Source organism: Neoarius graeffei, chromosome 8 (genome assembly GCF_027579695.1).
Source record: "Neoarius graeffei isolate fNeoGra1 chromosome 8, fNeoGra1.pri, whole genome shotgun sequence".
NCBI classification, from domain to species: domain Eukaryota; kingdom Metazoa; phylum Chordata; class Actinopteri; order Siluriformes; family Ariidae; genus Neoarius; species Neoarius graeffei.
The window spans coordinates 9471975-9492284 of record NC_083576.1 but is presented as its reverse complement, the minus strand read 5'-3'; the positions used below and the strand labels follow the sequence as shown (position 1 = coordinate 9492284).

Genomic DNA, 20310 nt, shown 5'->3' with positions numbered 1-20310 from the left:
TGACTGGATGTCATTAGTAGGTCATGAATGCATATAATTATTTAAAGGTGCTGAGTACAAAGTCATCTGAAATTTAAAATTCTTTTTTTTACTGTGCATGGCAGTTTCCTATGTGGATGAGATGTGATCATTTTGATGTCCTGAGGGTTGCTTTCCTATGTTTTGGGACAGTATGGCCCTATGGAAACAGCCGATGCGAGGAGCTTTAACTAATTATCATAACCATGGAACTGTGTCGCACCAAGATGGTGACTCGTGGAAAACATCGTGACTCTGCATCAGGCTTGTAGTACTTGAGTCCAGGACTCGGACTCGGGGCCTAATTTTAAGGACTCGTGACTCAACTTGGATTTGAGCACTGATGACTTGGACTTGGACTCAGACTCGTGCATTAAAGGGATAGTTCAGGATTTTTGACATGAATCTGTATGGCATCCCCATCAATAGTGTCGTGCAAACACACTGACTTACCCCTGACAGCATCCTGTGAGTCCAGTTCTTGTCCAGTTTTGGTCCAGGCGAAAGTAGTCCGGCAAGTTTGTTGGGGTCATGAAAGTAAAACGTTTTTCGTCTCAAAACAGTATGTGTTCAAAAGAGTGATACATTTGCATCACAAAACCGTTGTCAAATAAAAAGTCAGACCTCGAAATCGCTTGGCACTATTTTCTCTCCCTTCTTATCACTGCGCGCTGCCGCCAGGTGACAGCGAAACGCAGACCCACTAAGCTGGTGGGAGACCAAGGCTGCACTCTATCCACGGCTTACACACGTGATGGCACGGAGGATGTGTATAGTGGCAGCATCTGTCCCCCCAGAGAGGATCTTTTCAAAAGCAGGACAGATTATAACTGAGAGGAGAAATAGAATCAGAATTAACTAGTTAATTGCAGCAATTAAAGGAATAGGTAGGAAAAGGAAGGCGCAAAGACACCGCGCAGCGCCTGAAAATGGGTTTTCAGGGGCTGCGCACCCGTTTTCAGGCGCTGTGTGGTGTCTTTGCGCCTGCAGCGGTGCTTTGCCTGTGCTGTGGCTGAAAATAGTTCCAGATATAAATTGATCTAGTAAATCCCTTCGTGTTAATTTGCATTGATATGTGTACTCGATGTGAATGTACAAGTCATGAGAAATAATTATAAAAAATCTTGAGTTATTTAATTCACTTTTGTAACGACAATGCTAGCTGGACACGCCGGATTACAGTGACTACGCTAAGCTAAAGCTAACCAGGGCGTTTCTAGATCAGGACAATGGCTGGGTCGGCTACAAAACGCTTTGGCTCACTCATCCAACTCTAGGGACTGCAGGGACTGACTCAATTTCATCTGGGGGTGGCGTATTCCTTTAAATCCAAAATAAAATCTCAGGAGCCGAAAGAGCCGGCTCCTTATAGTAAGAAGAGCCAAAAGAGCCGGCTCCCGAAAAAGAGCCGAAATTCCCATCACTAGTAAACAATGAATGAAACAGCCGTGGCTGTCACATGGCGGCAGCGCGCAGTGATACCGAGGGAGAGAAAATAGTGCCAAGCGATTTCGAGGTCTGACTTTTTATTTGGCAACGGTTTTGTGATGCAAATATATCACTCTTTTGAACACATACTGTTTTGAGACGAAAAACATTTTACTTTCGTGACCCCAACAAACTTGCCGGACTACTTTCATCTGGACCAAAACTGGACAAGAACTGGACTCACAGGATGCTGTCGGGGGTAAGTCAGTGTGTTTGCACGACACTATTGATGGGGATGCCATACAGATTCATGTCAAAAATCCCGAACTATCCCTTTAACTGCATTCGGACTCATAAATTGGAGACGAGGACTCGGATTTTTTCTTTATTTTTTTGTAACATGCCATAATAATTTGGCATAAGATGATAAGATTTGGCATATCTACATTAATTTTTGTACTAATTTTGTGCAAGAGTGTCACACCTGCGCACCTTGCCGCATGCATCAGATAGACTCTCAGGTGTGCTCCGGACAGCGCATGCATCAAGTGGACTCTCGCACACGCGTGCCGTAAACGACTTGCACCTGCACAGGATTAAGGTGCAATCAGTGCGCTGATATAAAAACTGTGAAAACACACTTACATTGCGAAGTATTGAGTTGCGTTGCTGACACATTACTGAGCCTTATTTCCTTGTTTGGTTTCCTGATCCCTGATTTCCTGTTTCTCGTCTTTGATTCTGTCGAGTCTATGATAGCCTGTTTGTGCCTCGCTCGCCCTATCGCCTGTTTCACTGTTTTACAATTTTGCCTGCTGTTCTGGATTGTTTACCGTCTTCACTTGTATTAATAAACACACCTTCTGCACTTACATCCATCTCCCAACCATCTCTGACAGAATACTTCACACTCCCTGATAAAGAGAAGCACATTCACCTGTTCATACGTCATGTTCAGGAACAAACTAATGTTAATGGCGTTAAAACGGGCACCGTCAAATGGTGCGGTTGGAGTCTTGGACTCGACTTGGATCAATAGTGGACTCGACTCTAAATTTTTTTTTAATGACGGACTTGACTCGGGGACTCGAGACTGGACTCGGACTCAAGGTTTAGTGATTTAACTACAACACTGCTCTGCATCGACCTCGGAGAGTTTTGAGTCGTAGGGATGTAATTTGTGGTTGATGTTCACGTATAGATCCGTGAAACAAAAGACGAATATATCTTTTCTCTGTTTCTGCTTTTGTGCTCTCGTTTCTGTCTCTATAAGATCAAAACATTCGGTGTATAACTCCATACTTGCTACCATGGAGTCGAGCGCATGCATTCTAAGGCTAAGATAGCTAAGCGCTAGCTAGAATGATTTAGTTATCTGTCCAGAAAAATGACATGCCCTCTAACCTTGTAGTTCCACTCACTAGGCAGGCTTTCCTTTTCTTTTCCTCTGGAGGGAGAGACACGAGTCCGCCATGTTTGCCCATGCCGACTTGTTTTGGTTAAAACGGTGGTCACGTGATATTGTTGCTCACTTGCTTCGGCAATTTCCGGAATCATAAAATGCGGGACACTTTTTATCTTGGCAAAACATTTACACACAGGATACACGGTGTGTGTGTGCGCAGCAGTGAAACATCTCGAAACTCCAACAGCTATAGAAATAAAACATTTTGCCCAGAATTCAATTTGCAGTCAGAACCTTTAAGCATTTTAATAAATATCAGCCTTATAATCTGTACAGTTTAACTATTTCTGTTCTGTTGGTTGCTTCTTTTTCGTAGAATTATCCTATTCTACTTTCAAAGCCAGTAGAATACTTAAGGATATGTTAAAGAAATTAAAATGAACAGGATCCTGAGTGGTGCAACAGAAAAGCTTTGCCCCCTGTCAATTACAGTGACACTAGCCAATCATGGCCATCTGTGAGCTCATGTATACAGAAGTAGGTGGATAGCGTTTTCCTCCGAGTGCGTGATGCCGCCCTTAATGTTGCATGAGCAGCAATTTGAAAAGATGCAGTTAGGTGGTGTCACATGACTCGAAGAAAGCACGTCATAGCCTTCACCATTCCTGGTTGCTACAGTAGCTGTCATGTGATACAGGAGATCTATCTGGTAGGTGGGAATTGGCCATGACTAAAGCCTAGGTCACAACCAACTGTACGTGCTCCTACGGCCGGTCTACGTGCAAAAAACGCAAGAAACGCACGGAGGGCGCGCGTGTGACGTGCTGATTTTCGAGCCGTAGACTGGCCGCAGAGGTTCTTTGTCATGTCAAACAAACTCTACGGGCACTTACGTTTTTTTCAGGTTGCAAGCCAAACTTACGGCCAACGTGCGTCTTTCTCCACAAACAAAAAAAACGCAGCGATTTGGGAAACGCCAAAAATCGTACGGCCAAAAAATCGTACGTCCGGTTGTGACCTAGGCTTAAATTAGGGAGAAAACCAAGAAAAATTTTTTTACAGCCCTTACAGGGGTCACAATAATACTGACTGGGTGGAGTTTGAGTTTTACAGCGCTGCTTTGTATAATCAAATGATTTATCGCAAATAAATCAGTCAACATGTCTTACTTGTGCCCCAGGGGGACCCCGGGGTCCGTCCTTCCCTGTGTTTCCAGGAGGACCTCTTGGTCCAGGGGGTCCGGGAGGACCTGGAGGACCTGGTGGACCGGCCTGGCCTTGGTCACCCTGATGACGAATGCAGAATGACTTTGTGAATTCAGAGTCTCCCGTATAGATGAGATTCATTTAACATTAACACTCACTGGCCACTTTATTAGGAACACCATAATCCGCCAATCCCTTGGCAGCAGCACGATGCATCAAATCACACAGATACAAATCAAGAGCTTCAGTTAATGCTCAAAAATTGTGATCTCGCAGTGAAGTGTGACTTTCTTTCACTGTAGCATGGGTGTTGGTTTGAGCGCCAGATGGACTGGTTTGAGTATTTCAGAAACGGCTGACCTCCTGGGGTTTTCACACACAACAGTCTCTATACACAGAATGGTGCGAAAAACAAAAAACATCAAGTGAGTGAATGAGTGACAGTTCTGTGGGTGGAAAAAAACGCCTTGTTGATAAGAGAGGTTAGAGGAAAACGGCCAGATTTGAGGTGGCTTGAGCTTTTTTGCCAGGAAAGATATACTAAGTCATAATAATCACTCTTTACAACCGTGGTGAGTAGAAAAACATCTCCGCATGCAACAGCAGATGGAAGACCACATTGGGTTCCACTCCTGCAGCCAAGAACAGGAATCTTAGAATCAACAACAAGTTCCTATTAAAGTGGCCGGTAAGCATATATACATTTGCAGTTGTAAGATTTTTGACTAGTATGTTAGAATGCATTGTACATTAGCAACAATGACTAGCAAGAGTTACACACAATGGGCCTCATTTATCTTTTTTTTTTTTTTGTAAAGTTTAAACAGAATTAGTAGGGGGCGGCACGGTGGTGTAGTGGTTAGCGCTGTCGCCTCACAGCAAGAAGGTCCTGGGTTCGAGCCCCGGGGCCGGCAAGGGCCTTTCTGTGTGGAGTTTGCATGTTCTCCCCGTGTCTGCGTGGGTTTCCTCCGGGTGCTCCGGTTTCCCCCACAGTCCAAAGACATGCAGGTTAGGTTAACTGGTGACTCTAAATTGACCGTAGGTGTGAATGTGAGTGTGAATGGTTGTCTGTGTCTCTGTGTCAGCCCTGTGATGACCTGGCGACTTGTCCAGGGTGTACCCCGCCTTTCGCCCGTAGTCAGCTGGGATAGGCTCCAGCTTGCCTGCGACCCTGTAGAACAGGATAAAGCGGCTAGAGATAATGAGATGAGATGAGAATAAACAGAATTAAAAACTCGTGCCAATTTATAAACATTGCAAGCATTAATTTTGTACTTGTGTGTGCATGTTGATTAATGCCAATTAGTAGTAAATTATCAAGTGCGCTCATGGCACATTTACACAACTTACAGCCTCAAAACTCGATAAACGGAAAAGCTGAAAACAATAAAATCGTGACTAAAAGGTGAAAGGGCACCTCCTAATCATGGCATATGCTAAACCTTCCACTAATGCAGCTCAGCCATTGCAGAGCATCAGCGCCCATAAAAACACCCAACAACTCTTGCTCCTTTTATAGGGTGCCATTATTTTTGTCCTAAATGAATGCCTAGTGTTATTTGTCTTCATTTATGGATTTGTTTCAAGTCATTCAATGAAATGAAAAATCCGTGTGTGTAAATGAAATAATGAAATAACCTGACAGCGTAATCCGTATATAAAATCTCAGGAAGTCTTCGCCAATTATATGATCTGACCACATTTCTTGACTCAATGCTCCTGCTTATTTATGATTTACGAATAAATCTGTTTGTATCCAAATTCATAAATGAGGCCAGATGTGTGCACACTGCTATTAATCACTGCAAAAAAAAGAAAAAAAAGATTTAACCCTTGAGTACATGCGTACGGTACAGAAACATGCACGTGGTTTTAACGTCAGCATGAAAGAAAGTGCAGCTCGGAGCTGTAAGTAACCAGGGCATGCCTTTCACTCCTGCTACCTTCAGCATACGTCTCTGGAAAGTGGGCTGGTCGGCAGAGATGAAGCCGTGATCATAGCGAGGAAAGACCATCTGAACAGCCAGCACCAGAGTGAAAATTAAGATGGAGGAAGAAGAGGAGAGCAGAGGAGAGAAGAGCAGAAAGATCAGAACAGAAGCTATCGTCTGTGTTTTAGGGGCGAGTGTAAAGCCTCGCCAGAACGCCTCAGGAATGACAGGTGAAGTGAAAAGTGGGAAATCAGGTGGCTCTTTCAGACAGTGTTCAGAAGAGCACATGTGCAGGAGCAAAGAAGGGACAAACCTTAATGGGTATCTGATTACCGTACAGGCCTGCATGAGTGGCCTGACCCTGGAGCAGAGAAACGATGCACATCATCACAGTTACTAATACAATACAGGCCTGTGCGAGATTTTTCCCTGTTTGCGATTTAGCATAAAACCATTAATGATTTCATCATCTTGAGCCGATAGACTAAAATAAATAAATACTATAATAAATATATCAGCTGTGTGGTCGGGAACTGCTTGTTGGCAGTGGCAATTATTCAGAGATTCTACAGTAATGTGGAGTAAACAGTAAAAAACTAAATAAAGGATATTCAATATACAACCGCAAATCAGAAAAAGTTGAAACGGTATATTGAAATTGAAATTAAAACTGAAAACAACGATTTGTAAATAATCTTTGGACTTAAAACAATACAACAGCACATTATTTGATGCTTTACCTCATGAGTTTTTTTTTTTTTCACTTTTCAACTTCTCAATTTTGATTCTCAGAAAACATTTCAAAAAAAGCATTTACCGCTTTCTAATGTTCCCATTCCTTCTCACAACACTTAAAAGATGTTTAGGGACTGAAGACGCCAAGTGATGAAGTGTTTCAGGTGTTATTTTATCCCATTCTTCAGTATTTTTTTGTTTCTAAATCCACCACACGTTACAGCAGGGACACACCCTCTTCTTCCACAACCATGCCTTTGTAATGTGTGTAGAATGTGGTTTTGCATTGTCTTTTTGAAATCTCCCTGGAAAAGACGTCGTCCTGAAGGCAGCACGCGTTGCTCCAAAATCTCAGTGTACTTTCCTGCATTAATGCTCCATCACAGAAGTGTAAGTTACCTTTGCCAAGGACTCTGACACAACTCCATACCATGACACACCCTGGCTTTTGGACTTGTTCCTGGTAACAGTCTGGAAGGTCCTTTTTGTCTTTGGTCCAGAGAACACGGACCTGGAATGCTGATTCGTCTGACCACAATCCACATTTCCACTGTGTGATGGTCCATCCCAGATGCCTCTGAGCCCTAAGTCGATGGTGCTTCTGGAGACAGTTAACATAAGGCTTTCTTTTTGCACAGTAAAGTTTTAACTGATGTTTGTAGATGTAACTTTGTATTGTAGAGCTTGACAAAGGTTTGTCAAAGTAATCCTGAGCCCATGTGGTTCTATCAACTATAGACCCCTTTCACTGACGTCACCCGAAACCGGAAGTAAACAGACCCTGCGCCATTTTGGAAGACCAACAAACTCGTGATTAGGGGGAAATAACGGCAGCGGTATGTGAACCCACGAGAATAAAGTGGAGTGGCAAACGACTTAAACAAACAAATCTGAGCTGTTTTATTTATGATTTATTGGCCCAACAGTAGACTTGAAAGAAACCTGTGTGAGACTTGGCAAAAAACTGTGGATATAATGGATAAGTCTGTGCATGATCTGCGGACACTTTGAGGTAAGCAAACGCAAGAAATTCAGATTTAAAACATGCTAAATTGGCCCCAAGTTGATAACTGTATGAGGAGCAAGCCTCCCAGACTTCTACAATTTAATAATAATAATAATAATAATAATAATAATAATTTAGGATGGTTTGGGGCTTGCTCTCCCTCCTATTATATAAATAAAGCATAGTTGTTGTGTAGGCATATATCATAAATACATATGTATAATTTGGATAAATTAACCTAAATTATGGATACCTTAATAGTAACAAAAAGTATTAATTTTTCAACTGAAAAGATATATTATTAAAAGATAAATATCAACAAGATTACCTTGGCCATAACTATGTGTAGGTTATTCTTAATAACAGCTGTAATATCATGAACCAAGCCACTAACAACATAATTGTAAGCCTGTAGCCCTTTGTAGGCTTTCAAGTCATCAGCAGTGTAGGCAGTGTTCGAACTACGGGGGTACTCGGGGGATCCGAGATCCCCTGAAACAGACATGAGATCCCTTGAAAACATGATTTGGGAAATGTTGGGGGGTCTTTAAAATATTGGCAAAATGATGTTTATTGACATAGCAATTGTGTGTAACGAGAAGCATTTGCATATCCGAAGTGTTGTGTTTACATCAAAGATTTTGAACATGCCAATGTGGACACGATTTCCCCTGATGAGTTATGACTTCAGACGCGATGCGTGTGTGGAGGTGTGGAGTCCGCGTGATATGTGCGTAAGATAGGCTTCTCATGTGTTTGGAGATCCGCGCTCCGAGACAAGCGCAAGCACCCCCCCCAAGGGAAAAAAAGGGACCGCCCGAAAATATCGGCATAGTTCGAACACTGAGTGTAGGCACTGGGTGTAAACAACAAATAGTTTACAATGTCTGGGTAGCAAACAGATGGCAGAATTGGTGTCCGGTCCTCCTTATGTTTCCATTCTCCCTTGCCACGAGTCTTATCATATGGGTCAAACCCATCAATCACAGCCAGTTTCTCCACATACCGTGCCCTTTCTGCAGCTGGTAATGTACTCACATAACCAGAATTATCAGCCATCGTGTCACTTTACTCTCGCTCGTACTTTGTTTTATATTGTGAGTGCATGTACTTGGTCTTCCAATATGGCGCCTAACAAAATCTCGCGGCGCGGTGACGTCATGCAGTAGCCCTCTATAGATGAATGACCGTTCTTGATGCAGTGCCACCTGAGTGATCGGAGATCACTGGAGTTCAGATTAGGCTTGAGCCCTTGCCCTTTACACACAGAAATTCCTCCAGATTCCTTCAATCATTTCATGATATTATGCACCACAGAGGGTGAAATATCCAAATTGCTTCATATCTTTCTTTGAGGAACATTGTTTTTCAACATTTCAATAATTTTCTCATGCATTTGATGAAAAAATGGAGATCCTCGGCTCATCTTTGCTCCTCAAAGACTAGGCCTTTCCTAGATACTGATTTTGGACCAAATCATGATTACAGTCACCTGCTGACATCACCTGTTTCAAATCACATCATTATTTTATTGTTTTACCTCATTACTAGCCCTGAATTGCCCCCATCCTAACTTTTTTTGGAATGTGTTCGAGGCCTGAAATGCAGGAATGGATGTATATTAAAAAAATGAAATTAAGTTGGCCAACAAAACATGAAATATCTCGGGTTCATACTGCCTGTAATGAAATACAAGTCAAAGTAGATTTAGAAATCACTGCTTTCTTTGTTTTGTTTTTTGATTTGCATTTTCCATACCGTCCCAACTTTTTCTAATTTAGGGTTGTAATGTAGATATAATCCTTTTCTAAATCAGTCGTTTGGTATCCACATGACCGACGTTTTTACTGTTGATCTGCTGCTCAAACTATTTCAGCACTCAGGAGAAAAAGAGGAGAGAGCAGGAGTGATTTAACACTTGGATGTTGGATTGTTTTCTGGTGTAAAGTTTTTGATCATTTTCAGCTGAAATATTTCAGAGACATCCCTAATAAATATAGTTAACTTTTAACGATATGTTAATATATTGATATGATTTTATTTCACATTTACAAACTCAAAACAATGGGGAAGGGGCGGAGCTTCCAGGCGGCGTCAGTTAATCTCGGTGAGTTCAAAGCACCTTCGCAAATTGTTTGAGAGTCATGTCTCTCGGGTCATCTCCAATTTTAGGAGAGGGAGGAGAAAAAAGATGGCTCTTATCTCATCTCATTATCTCTAGCTGCTTTATCCTGTTCTACAGGGTCGCAGGCAAGCTGGAGCTACGGGCGAAAGGTGGGGTACACCCTGGACAAGTCGCCAGGTCATCACAGGGCTGACACATAGACACAGACAACCATTCACATTCATACCTACGGTCAATTTAGAGTCACCAGTTAACCTAACCTGCATGTCTTTGGGGGAAACCGGAGCACCCGGAGGAAACCCAAGCGGACACGGGGAGAACATGCAAACTCCACACAGAAAGGCCCTTGTTGGCCACGGGGCTTGAACCCGGACCTTCTTGCTGTGAGGCGACAGCGCTAACCACTACACCACCGTGCCGCCTGGATCTTATTATTATTATCATCTCATCCGGCCGACAGGCGATGAGCTTATGCCATCGTGTGTTGTCCGGCCGGCGTCGTCCACATTTCACGACAATCGCTTCTTCTCTCTCAATTCTTCACTGATTTTTATTCTTTTTGGCAGGAAGGTAGGTCTGCCTGGGGTGCATATAGCTTCTATGCAAATTTACATAATTGCAATTAATAATGAAAATATGGAATAATTAAGCACTAACGAGCAATTTCCACACAAATCACTTCTTCTCCCTCAATTCTTCACTGATTTTGATTTTTTCTGGCAAATAGGTGGGTATTCTTAGGGTGTATATTGCCTCTATATATAGCTTGTATATCGTTTATATACGTAGCTAGCAACATTTATTGTGCAAGGTGGCCCACTTTAAATCATTCCTTTGGACTAGAAGAGGCTGGAGTGAGCTACGCCGTCATTGACGGTCTCGTTATTATTATTGTGCTGTTGTTGTTAATAATAATAATTAATAAAATAAAATATTTGATAAAAGTCTGGGGGCGGCACGGTGGTGTAGTGGTTAGCGCTGTCGCCTCACAGCAAGAAGGTCCGGGTTCGAGCCCCGTGGCTGGCGAGGGCCTTTCTGTGCGGAGTTTGCATGTTCTCCCCGTGTCCGCGTGGGTTTCCTCCGGGTGCTCCGGTTTCCCCCACAGTCCAAAGACATGCAGGTTAGGTTAACTGGTGACTCTAAATTGACCGTAGGTGTGAATGTGAGTGTGAATGGTTGTCTGTGTCTATGTGTCAGCCCTGTGATGACCTGGCGACTTGTCCAGGGTGTACCCCGCCTTTCGCCCGTAGTCAGCTGGGATAGGCTCCAGCTTGCCTGCGACCCTGTAGAACAGGATAAAGCGGCTACAGATAATGAGATGAGATAAAAGTCTGATTACTATTATGAAATTAAAACAGCAGAAATGAAATTTGTCTAAAATTGATTTTGTTTAATTAATTAATCAGTCGGTACTTACAGTATTTGATCATAATGAGATATACTGTCTGCTCACCAACATGAATAAGAACTTACCCTTGGCCCAATCTCTCCTTGGTCACCCTTTAAAAAAAAAAAAAGACAGAAATGGAATGATTGTGAACTCTCTGCTGTGTCTGCATGTCATTTTAGCATCTTGATCATCAGTCTAATGTCTTCACTTCCACAATAACAAAGCAACGTGGAGATAAAAGCCGAAGGAAGTTTGTGTCATGGAGCATGGGCAACTGATTAAGGGCAAGCTCCTGTGGCATTTTCCAGAGATAATCAACAGGAATATTCCAAGCCTCATTCTTGTTTATTGTGTTTTTTTTTTTTAAAGATGTGGTCCAGCACCCAGTGTTCTTGTGTCCGTGTGCACGCACAGCAGCACAGAGGAACCACATTGCTTGCTGCTAGACAATTTGGAAAAACATGTGGTTGCTGTGAAGCACGAGAGACAATTACTGTTCGGCACGACACTGTAAAGTATAAGGTAAGGCTCAGGCTTGGGGCTTAATCCGTATGGAGAATGCTATCAGAACATTCAGTAAAATATTAACAAGATACTAATAAGGTTATAGAAATAACGTTCCTTAAACATTCTAAAAACATCTCCTGGAATGTTCCTTACACATTACACAAAAACTAACGTTCCGCAAGCTCTAGTGTTCCTACAACCATGTTACAGAAATGTTGCAGGAACGTTAATAAAGTTTATATAAAACCATGCTCAATACAGAACCTTCTTAGAACCAAATATCCCATAACCGTAACACTTCAAAAATGTAAAGCTGAATTAGTTTGTTATCTGGGGATGAGAATAAGCCATGTGCTAGTTTACCTTATCTCCTTTTGGTCCAGCTGGCCCCTGAGAACAGAGAAGGAGGAGAACAGATGAGAGGGTCTGGTATATATTAATAGTTTGTAATGATCTCAGTTCAATAAACCAAAATAAATCAGCCAGCTATTACACAATTTTGTGCATTTGGATGAGGAAACAAATCAGAATCATGGTCAGAGTCAGAATCGGAATCAGAATGAGGAACATAAGCAGAATCAGAGTAAGGATAAGAAGAATCATACTCAGAAACAGAGGCAGAATCAGAATCAAAATCAGAACAAGAATTAGAATCACAATCAGAATCTGAATCACAGAATCAGAATTAGAATCACAAAGTAAGAATCAGAATCACAGAGTCAAATTAAGAATCAGAATCACCTTAAGAATCTGAATCGCAGTCAGAATAAGAATCAGAATCAGAGTATGGGTATAAAAATCATACTCAGAAACAGAGTCAGAAACAGGACAAGTGTTGAAATCGGAATCAAAGTCAGAATCAAAATCAGAACAAGACTTGAGATCAGAATCAGAATCATGAAGTCAAAATAAGAATCAGAATCAGAGGAAGGACAAGGATAAGAATAAATATCAAACTCAGAAACAGAGTCAGAAACAGGACAAGGGTTGGATTCAGAATCAGAATCAAAATCAGAACAAGAATTAGGATCACAATCAGAATTAGAATCACAGAGTCAAAATAAGAATCCGAATCAAAATAAGAATCTGAATCAGATTCAGACACAGTCGAAACGGGACAAGCGTTGGATTCAGAATCAGAATCAGAACAATGATTCAGTCACAATCAGAATCAGAATCACAGAGTCAGAATCAAAATTTGAATCAGAATCATAAAGTCAAAATCAGAGTCACTTTACTATCATCAATCTCCTCTGATTTCAGCTTTGATATATTCATGCACTTCAGAGTGGTATAGTGGGTAATGTTGCTGCCTCACAGCTCCAGGGTCCCTGGTTCGATCCTGAGCTCAGTTACTCTCCATGTTTCTAAGCTTCATGTCCATGTGGGTTTTCTCCTTGTCCTCAGATTTCCTCCCATGTCAAAAAAAACGTCAGTAGGTGGAACAGTGGCTCTAAACGGCCCCTAGGTGTGAATGTATGTGTGTATGGTGGCCTGTGATGGACTTGTGTATCATCTTGGATGTATTCCTGTTTTGCTTCACATCCAGAGTTCTCAGGATATACTGTAACCCTGACCAGGATAAAGCCAAATGTTTTTTGCACCAGCTTTAATCTCCATTAAAAAAAAAATCGTACCACTTTTAGTACAGGACATTAATTTCAGTTACTCTTAGAATTTCAGTTAAGCTTAGAAACATGGAGAGTAACTGAGCTCAGAATTGAACCAGGGACCCTGGAGCTGTGAGGCAGCAACATTACCCACTATACCACTCTGAATATTAATGAATATTAATCTTTTAGTAAGTGCTTTATCCAGGACAGGGTGGTGGTCAATCCCAGCAACACTGGGATGTGAGGAGGGAATACACCCTGGATGAGACACACAGGGCATCACGCAAACACACACACAAGCAATTTCACACATGTGGTCAGTTTAGTGTAGCTGGAGAACCCGGGAAGAACCTCATGTCGAACCAGGGACCTTGGAGCTGTAACCCAGCACAGTAAATGGTCTGAACAGCTGCAGTGGAAATCAGCACACGCAAAGCTACAGATGAAAAGAAGATGAGCTTCAGTTGACCTCCTGAAGTCAGATGCTGTGCTATGATGTAATCCTAACCCTAGAGTCAATATCACAGCTGGTCGAGATTCATGTTGAACTCAGTCGATTGTGATTTTTCTTTCTACAAGACCCCAAACAAGCTGACATCTCTTTCAAGCATTAAACAACAGATTAATAGTATTTGGATGAGTAGAAGTGGATGTGGTTTATACTGCAATGTATTACTCTTGGCAGTGACAGCATGGAAGTCAGGGTTAAGACAAAATTTTCGTTCTTTACTGTATAATCCATTATTTCCATCTCAGGTTGTGGTTGGGTGGATGAAAAAAAAAGACTGTGCAGTCTTACTACAGAGCTGATAAATAGCTTGGGAGGACAGACATGTTGTGTAGACAGACGTCTCCACAGTCCTTCATTTACGCAGTGTGGGGTAACAGCTACCAGATGGGTCTAGAGACGAAGTACTGTAAATTCACCTTCTAACTGCCCAGTGGGTTTGACAAAGGTTAAAAACAATCAAGTGCTGGTATGAGATAATGGATAGATAGCTCACATCTCAAATAGAGGAACAGCAACAAAAAAAAAGTACTCTACCTGATTTCCTTTTTGCCCAGGAGGACCCTTTGGAGAAAAACAAGATACAGATAAAGAATAACAAAAACAAATGTCAACATTGAAGTGTATTACAGAATGCATTATATTGTTTAATATCACACTAGAAAGAAAAAAAAAACCTTCATAACCTTCATTACTGACACTCTGTGGTAAATAAAATGTGCAAAATAAAAAAAAAAACTGCATGGAATTTAGCACTGTATATCAAGTTAGTAAGGAATAAACCACCTGGTTGGTGAGGTGTTACAGGAAAATCATCAACAACAATGAATAAGGTGTGTGACGCAACCTGATTTAAGGGACAGTTAATGCTACCATGCTAATGTTGATTATTTTCCAGTAACAACACATCCTGAAGTGTTTTTTCCTCTCTTATAGCACAGCAAGTTACCAGTTTTCAAATTGTTTTATTTATTAATTGAGAATGATTTCAGAGTCGCTTTGCGACTCGGGCAATTTCAAAACTTCGAAATCACGAGTGAAATTGATCCTTAATTTTACGAGGAACCATACGATTACTTGTTTATAATATATAGGGCCAAATTCATACTTCGGAAGCCATTCAAGTTCACAACATTTGTCATTTACGTTTTCTGAACCGATCAGGGCACAAGACTATCTTGCACGTTTGAATCAGTTTCTAAAGCGTCTTTCATCATGACACAAAAAAACTGCGATAGCACCTTGTCTAACTCACAGCATTCATATGCCATTAGAGAGTCGTTTATTTGTCTTTCTGCGGCCCATTTCTTAAACACGGAAAGCCAAAAATTTGTACTTTTTTTGGTATTTTCATTTTCGCTTGCAGCTTTCAATTGGTTTATCATTTCTTCGTCAAATATAGCGAAACGCGGCATTGCTGAGTCAGTAGAGTCAGCCATTTTGCTGACAAAATTTGCTAATTTTTGTAACCGTAACCTAGGGTGACCAGACGTCCCGGTTTTACCGGGACAGTCCCGATTTGGGGTTGTGTGTCCCGAGTCCCGACAATAGTCTGTCGGGACACGGATATGTCCCGGTTTTCGCCACTCGCGACGTTTGCGACTGAGCAGCGTGGGAATCATTAGCGGAGAAATGTCTGCATTTACTATTTTGATGAATTGACAGGAATCGCAAACTTTCCTGGTTACTGCCCCCTGACCCTGTGGCATGGGTGTTTATTTAGCCACATTATTCCAGACAACAGAACGTGTTGCCATGCAACAATAAAATAAATATTAACTGGCGTGAATGTTCTTTGTCTAGCAGCTAGCAGCAGTAATGCCGCAGCAATTATGCCGAAAAGAAAATGTACCGGCGGCACGGTGGTGTAGTGGTTAGCGCTGTCGCCTCACAGCAAGAAGGTCCTGGGTTCGAGCCCCGGGGCCGGCGAGGGCCTTTCTGTGCGGAGTTTGCATGTTCTCCCCGTGTCCGCGTGGGTTTCCTCCGGGTGCTCCGGTTTCCCCCACAGTCCAAAGACATGCAGGTTAGGTTAACTGGTGACTCTAAATTGACCGTAGGTGTGAATGTGAGTATGAATGGTTGTCTGTGTCTATGTGTCAGCCCTGTGATGACCTGGCGACTTGTCCAGGGTGTACCCCGCCTTTCGCCCGTAGTCAGCTGGGATAGGCTCCAGCTTGCCTGCGACCCTGTAGAACAGGATAAAGCGGCTACAGATAATGAGATGAGAAAATGTACCTTTTCCAAAGATTTACAGGGCACCTACCCCTTCCTCCGAGAGGTGCAGAACAATGCGCACGAAGCCTACTGCACACACTGTAAGTGTTCCTTCTCCGTAGCCCACGGTGGTAACGCCGATATACAGGATCACATTAAAACGGCTAAACATAAGCGAGGCTACTTTTCCTACTGGAAAAGATTCACTCTTCTTGTAAATATACGTAGGCTAATGCATTTTGTTCAGGGTGGGTGGATTGACAGTCACCTTAGCTTTGTTCCTGTGCTTTGTTCTTGTACTGAGTTGGGTAGCCTATGTTGCAAATGATGTGCGCTCCTGTGGGGGCTTTCCTCGGGCTGTCGCCCCTCTCCTCCTTTATTGCTGTTTTGTTTGAGTGTATATTCTCAAATCACTTGTCTCTTTTTTGTTTCTGTTTAACACACCATTCTGACAGTTTGGCCATATTGCTGTGTTGAACAGCTTGTTGCACCTTCCATTAATGTGTTCACTTTTGTACACATCTTCTTGCTTTATTCATTCAGTTGTGGGGAATGGTTAGTAAGGTTGATTCTGACCTAGGCTATGTTGAGGTCACATATCTACTTTTTAAGTTCATGCTATAGTGCATACAATTTTAGAGATATAGTCTACATGTGCATATGCATTCTTCTTGGTGTTCTCACAAACAGGTGAAATAAATCAGTTTAAATGTGGCCTATGGACATAGCCTGGCCTATTCTCAGCCATTACACAATCTGTTGTCTGGCCATAATTTAACTGATCTGTATACCACTATGCTACTAGATAACAAAATGCCTGTTTGTTTTATTTCATGTGAGATGTTGATAAATGTGAGCTTCAACAAAATGATAAGAGCACCTCTCTGAGTGTCACGTTTACGTAAAAAAAAGGTGTGCGTGCACGAGCATGGTCACGCACAAAAGTGTCCCGGTTTCAGACTAGGGAAATCTGGTCACCCTACCGCAGGGGCGCAGATAGGATTTTTGAACTGGGGGGGACTGAGCTGTCAGCAAATGATTCCATTTTGTGTGTGTAGATATATATATATATATATATATATATATATATATATATATATATATATATATATATATATATATATATACTACTGTTCAAAAGTTTGGGGTCACTTTGAAATGTCCTTATTTTTGAAAGAAAAGCACTGTTCTTTTCAATGAAGATCACTTTAAACTAATCAGAAATCCACTCTATACATTGCTAATGTGGTAAATGACTATTCTAGCTGCAAATGTCTGGTTTTTGGTGCAATATCTCCATAGGTGTATAGAGGCCCATTTCCAGCAACTATCACTCCAGTGTTCTAATGGTACAATGTGTTTGCTCATTGCCTCAGAAGGCTAATGGATGATTAGAAAACCCTTGTACAATCATGTTAGCACAGCTGAAAACAGTTGAGCTCTTTAGAGAAGCTATAAAACTGACCTTCCTTTGAGCAGATTGAGTTTCTGGAGCATCACATTTGTGGGGTCGATTAAATGCTCAAAATGGCCAGAAAAATGTCTTGACTATATTTTCTATTCATTTTACAACTTATGGTGGTAAATAAAAGTGTGACTTTTCATGGAAAACACAAAATTGTCTGGGTGACCCCAAACTTTTGAACAGTAGTGTGTATACATGTTATTTCACCTCCCTCACTGCCATCACCAGGAACTACCTGCAGGCCAGGACAATGATAACATTTTAACATAGCCTATGGAAATCCAAAGTTTACACATTATCATCACGCACAGAAATTGCAAAACTGCAAAATTAGTTTTAAAACCGCTAAGTTCCAACTGTTAAACATAGCGAGAGGCTGGGCTACGTGTGTGTGTGTAAAGTGTAAACCAGTGCATCCTGACTTTCTAACTATGCCTGTGTGTTGCGTGAACGGCAGTCAGTCAACAACTCATCGCAAAGTTTCCTTATGAAACAATATGCTCGCTGAAATTATGGCAGGGAACGCCAGATTAAACATTAAAACTGCCTTCTGAGCACTGTATCTACAGGCTGCCACCGAAAGAAGGAGGCTACCAGAAAGGCATCTCTACTCCGGACGATTTTACTTTCACTACGACATTACTTTGAACAGACTATCAAAAAACTGCAAGGTGATATGATAAAGTACGGCACAGTTTACTTACAGTCGTTTTAAAAAAAAACGATGCAATCGTTTTCTGCCTTTTGGCACCCTTCATCATGCCGTGTTGGGGTCCTGAACTAGGAGGCGCTGTCCCCGATATGCCTGTCAAACTTGTGGGTAACCATAGCAACCAAGCTCGAGCTCGCAACCTGTGCAGTCTGCGCAGTTGCAACTATGTATATACTGCTGTGCACCTCAATAAACCGAATGGTAATTAGTCTTTTGATTTTTCCGTGAGGTTTGCCTTATGCAAAGAAAGACAGCATAGACGTTTTTTCCTCCCTATAAGTGGGGGGGACCGAACGAGGTGAATTTAAATCTGGGTGGGACGAATCCCCCCCGTCCCCCCCTCTATCTGCGCCCGTGCCCTACCGTAACCAAGCCATGAACTAGCCAATAGCATTTCAGAAGTACGGCCCCGTGTTAAGGAAAAAAAGCCCTCCTTGACTGACCAATCAGAATTGAGTAATTTGGCCCTATGTATTATAATGTTTAATAAAAGTACCTTGGACCATTTTCTTCCCAGAGCAAATGCATAAGTTGCTAATGCTATAATATGGCTTTTGTTTAGTTAAAGGGTTATTAAAAGGTTAGTTGTTGTTACATGAATGTATCAGGTACATATTAAGAGACCTATAGAGGATTTCGGCCTACGTCATTGTTTCCATAGCGACAATATCTATGCCGCCATTTTGACGGTCACAAATATGGCGACTACCGGTAGCGATACACTGTTGATCATGACGAAGTCTCATTGTCGAGTATTTTATCCGGCCTAGATGACGCGAGTAAGAAGCGATATCACCAGAAAATCAATGATGCTGGTGTACGTGATCCGTACACGTTACCAGGCTATCTTTTTCTGGCTTTGCAGTGCTGCAGCGTGGGTGATCTTCCTGACCTGCAGTCAGGCGTGTGGGGAAATACCAGGGAAAAAACATAAAAGAAAAAGGAGCGAGATGCAGAAAACACCTTCACTATCCAGCGACGTAGGGCATTTACAGGGCGAGCAGAGGGAAAGGTATTTGCAAAAATTGAGGTTAGCAGGCTTAGAAAACGACGTTTACCTGCTTCCACCAGGATTGTTCACTGACGTACAGAAGTACACGAAGCCCTCGTCTTTACCTGACTTCGGCCCACATGATCTGTATATCTATGTCGTTAAAAACCAGGCTGGGTAACATGCCTACATCAGCGGGTCGTCCCTGGAGCCGGTGGTCGCCATCTTATTACAGCTAAGGTTTGTTCACATTTTCATTTACTTTCGGTCCTCAGGATAAACAAAATGTTATTAAATGTCATTGAAATAACTTCTTAGTCTGTTGAGACATGGCCCGTTATAAATTTGCTGTTACCAGGCAATGACCAAGAACTGTCTTATTAGGGTCGGTGTAGTTGTAGCAGTGCACTAGCAGCTAGCTGTTAGCACTAGCTAATGTCAACAACATAGTAGCTGGTATGTTACTGTAGCAATGTTTACGTTCAGTCATTTGGATGACTGTTAAAACCTTTCAGTCTCAAGTTTTTCCTTTACTGTATTTACTAGTTTACTGAGCTAGCGCGCTCGGGCAGGCTGGGAGCGAGTGCGCTAGCTCCCAGCCTGCCCGAGCTAGCGCGCTAGCTCCCAGCCTGCCCGAGGTAGCGCGCTCGCTCCCAGCCTGCCCGAGCGCGCTCGCTCCCAGCCTGCCCGAGCGCGCTAGCTCAGTAAACTAGTAAATACAGTAAAGGAAAAACTTGAGGCTGAAAGGTTTTAACAGTCATCCAAATGACTGAACGTAAACATTGCTACAGTAACATACCAGCTACTATGTTGTTGACATTAGCTAGCTTGACCTTCAAAATGGCGGACACCGGGGCGTCACGTGACCTGTGACGTCACGTCGAAATCCTCTATAGAGAAGGTAAGGTGAAGTGCAAAAATGTTGAAAAAGTCTCAGTTGTTGTAACAGAATTGATTTAGCAATATTATCTAAGCTACAGATGCACAACACTTAGCTCAAGTTAGCCAGCTAAGCAGTTATTTTATCTAGGGTTTAAATGTTACCTCTAGAGTAGTA

The 20310-nt window shown here is 42.2% G+C and overlaps 1 protein-coding gene across 1 annotated transcript in view; it reads right to left on the bottom strand.

The window, feature by feature from the left end:
* col23a1a (collagen type XXIII alpha 1 chain a) overlaps positions 1 to 20310 on the bottom strand; it is a 91583-nt gene that overhangs the window by 42328 nt on the left and 28945 nt on the right. The window contains exons 3-7 of the mRNA XM_060927256.1: positions 14409 to 14435; positions 12114 to 12140; positions 11327 to 11353; positions 6000 to 6071; positions 4021 to 4137 (exon numbers count right to left, since the gene is read on the bottom strand). Coding sequence (XP_060783239.1) covers positions 4021 to 4137; positions 6000 to 6071 — 189 coding nt within the window. The 5' untranslated portion in view covers positions 11327 to 11353; positions 12114 to 12140; positions 14409 to 14435. The remainder of the gene's footprint in view (positions 1 to 4020; positions 4138 to 5999; positions 6072 to 11326; positions 11354 to 12113; positions 12141 to 14408; positions 14436 to 20310) is intronic.